The sequence below is a fragment of the Arachis ipaensis genome, chromosome B03 (genome assembly GCF_000816755.2).
Source record: "Arachis ipaensis cultivar K30076 chromosome B03, Araip1.1, whole genome shotgun sequence".
Lineage (NCBI taxonomy): Eukaryota > Viridiplantae > Streptophyta > Magnoliopsida > Fabales > Fabaceae > Arachis > Arachis ipaensis.
Window position 1 is genome coordinate 31350505 of NC_029787.2, and position 2497 is coordinate 31353001.

Genomic DNA, 2497 nt, shown 5'->3' on the forward strand with positions numbered 1-2497 from the left:
ACTAGAATAACATCCGTGAGTATTGAAGGTGGCTAGGGCAAACTCAACGTTGGATACAGAAGGCTTCTGCAAATGAATGGGAAAATAAAATCAATAGACCAACCGCAAGATCAAAATTGGCCATGATTAAAGGAATACTTTAACTTCCATTGGGCCGAAGAAATGCACACAATAATATAAACATGATTAAGAGAAAATCAATTTTATGAGGTAACTGGGAACATAAACGAAAATCCAGCAATAAGTTTAGAAAATTTAATCAAAACAAAACTTAAAAGTACTGTTCAAAGCATTGAATAATGTGGCAAGGATGAAAGCATCAATTTGCTGCTTTTGCAATGAATAAATATTCCATTCGGTGTGCATCACAGACTATAATCTAGAGTTGTGGCATCTCCAAGTGTAACAGTGGGAAAGGAATGGCCTCGTGAAGTACCATACACATTTTACTATTTCTTTGCTATTTCTTGTTGTAATTACATTTGCTAGTTCATTTATTCTCCATAATACATAGTTTAATTTTTCTTCTTTTTTTCCCTTTTTAAAGATTGTGAAATTTTAGTCAAACCAAAATGATATACCTGGCCAGTGGAGTCAGTTCCAACAAGAGACCTGCAACAAAACCACAACAGGCGAAATGTGTCAATCATGTAACCTATGATGTGTAACCTTTAAAGTAACTTAAAATCCACGCAAAGGAGTATACTGAAAATGATATTATAAACCACTAAGGCAAAACGTGAATTCTATCGAATACCACAATCTTAAGCTGGCGAGGAACAAGCCTAGCTATTTTAAGTTATAACATAAAATGTCAACTCCGAAAACATTAAATAACTACAAGACTGATAAATGAGTCATATTTGGTTCCGATCAGACACCGCCAATCTTTCTTTGGCATTATTTATCGACCACTTCCACTCAAAATGTTCAAATAAAATAAAAAGGATTTCATTTGTATGTCTCATCAATCTAAAAGAATATCTAATCATGTATTGCCACACTAGAAAAATTATCTAACATTGACACCCTTTACTTGAATGGTTATCCAAAAGCCTAATTCAAAAGTGAACAATAAACTAAAATATATATATTTTGTTTCATGAATTTGTGACTTTGGAACAATTTATTTGGGTTTTGACACGGGGGGAAGAGGAAGCTCGGTATGCACACATACTATCTACCTATGCTACCTATTGATTTGTTTGAATGGAAAAGAATGACTTGATATTTAAGGGATCCAGGCTAAGCCTTTTAAGACTTTTGTATATATGCAAATATGGTAAGATCCTCTAAACTGAGGAAATTGGTAAAGTGAAAAAGTGAGGGTCTAATCACCCTTTGAATCAAAGTAGTGTGGCTCACATGTGATAAAAGTTACAAATTCAATATTGACTAACTCTTCACTTTCTCACTTACCAATCTCCTCACTTTAGAAGATCTTTCTCCAAGAAAGTATGCTTAACCTCTTTTGTAGATTCTCTTACATATTCGAATAAAATAAAACTACTTTTGCATCTAAGCTATCTTTAGAGGAACAAAAAGTCTCAACATTTCGAAATCTTGAGTTAAACTAAATTTTATTAGGTACAGAAGAAAGGGAATAACAACTCAGGTGATATAAGAAACCCCACAAACCGCACAAAAGGGAGCCAGAAAAGCACAAGGAGAGAGAAAAAATAATCAAGGGAAAGAAAAACCCTGTGGTAAGAAACAACATCAATCTATGTCCTCAATAATGGCTAAACAATCTGCCTGCACCTTAGTAGGAGCAGACCAATATAATACCAGCTACACCGATTTAATACAGATAGATTGTTGGATTTCCTCTAAAGTGCACAAAATCATAAGTTCAAAAGTGAGAAGATATACACCATTGAATCAATACTTTCCACTGCAAGTGCAACCCATTAAATAATCTAGTGATGTTTAGCCCCTTACTTTTGCACTTTAGAAGAGCAAAATCCTGAATCTTCGATCCAAAGGACAACTCAGAACATAAATTTAGGGGGGAATTCAAAAAGTTATCTCTTATCATTTTCTAAGAACATGTGTCATTAGTAAACAGCAAATCAGATATTATAATACCTTTAAAACCTGACATTGACACCACTAAATTTGACACAGTTGTCACTGCTCTAGAGGTCAAGCAACTAAGATCCACCACTAAAGTGAACAAGAAATAGGATCAAGGATCTCCTTGCCTCATGCCACTCTTACCATGAAACCACATTTGATTCTCCATTGAAAATTACCTAAACTGTAATTATTGCAAGACATTCGAAAGAACTTCTATGCCTAGACAGTAAAAGCTATATGGGAGTCAAGCAAACCAAATATTATGACACAAGCAAACAAACTATTGTAAACTTTCATGGAACTAAACGTAAAAGGAACATGCAAACGAATAGCCCATCATTGCCACACGATAAAGCTGATCAAAACCCTCAAGCAATAAAAGATACTGCATAAACCTCTGGACAACTCCGAAGACGAA

At 34.4% G+C, this 2497-nt stretch overlaps 1 protein-coding gene across 3 annotated transcripts in view; it reads right to left on the reverse strand.

Moving 5' to 3' along the window:
- LOC107630233 (mediator of RNA polymerase II transcription subunit 25) overlaps positions 1 to 2497 on the reverse strand; it is a 15009-nt gene that overhangs the window by 11526 nt on the left and 986 nt on the right. The window contains exons 2-3 of one of the 3 annotated variants that reach the window (XM_021118640.1): positions 582 to 612; positions 3 to 63 (exon numbers count right to left, since the gene is read on the reverse strand). In XM_021118640.1, coding sequence (XP_020974299.1) covers positions 3 to 63; positions 582 to 612 — 92 coding nt within the window. Of the gene's footprint in view, positions 1 to 2; positions 67 to 581; positions 613 to 2497 lie in introns of all 3 variants that reach the window. The other 2 variants (XM_016333323.2, XM_021118641.1) reach the window with 2 other exon arrangements.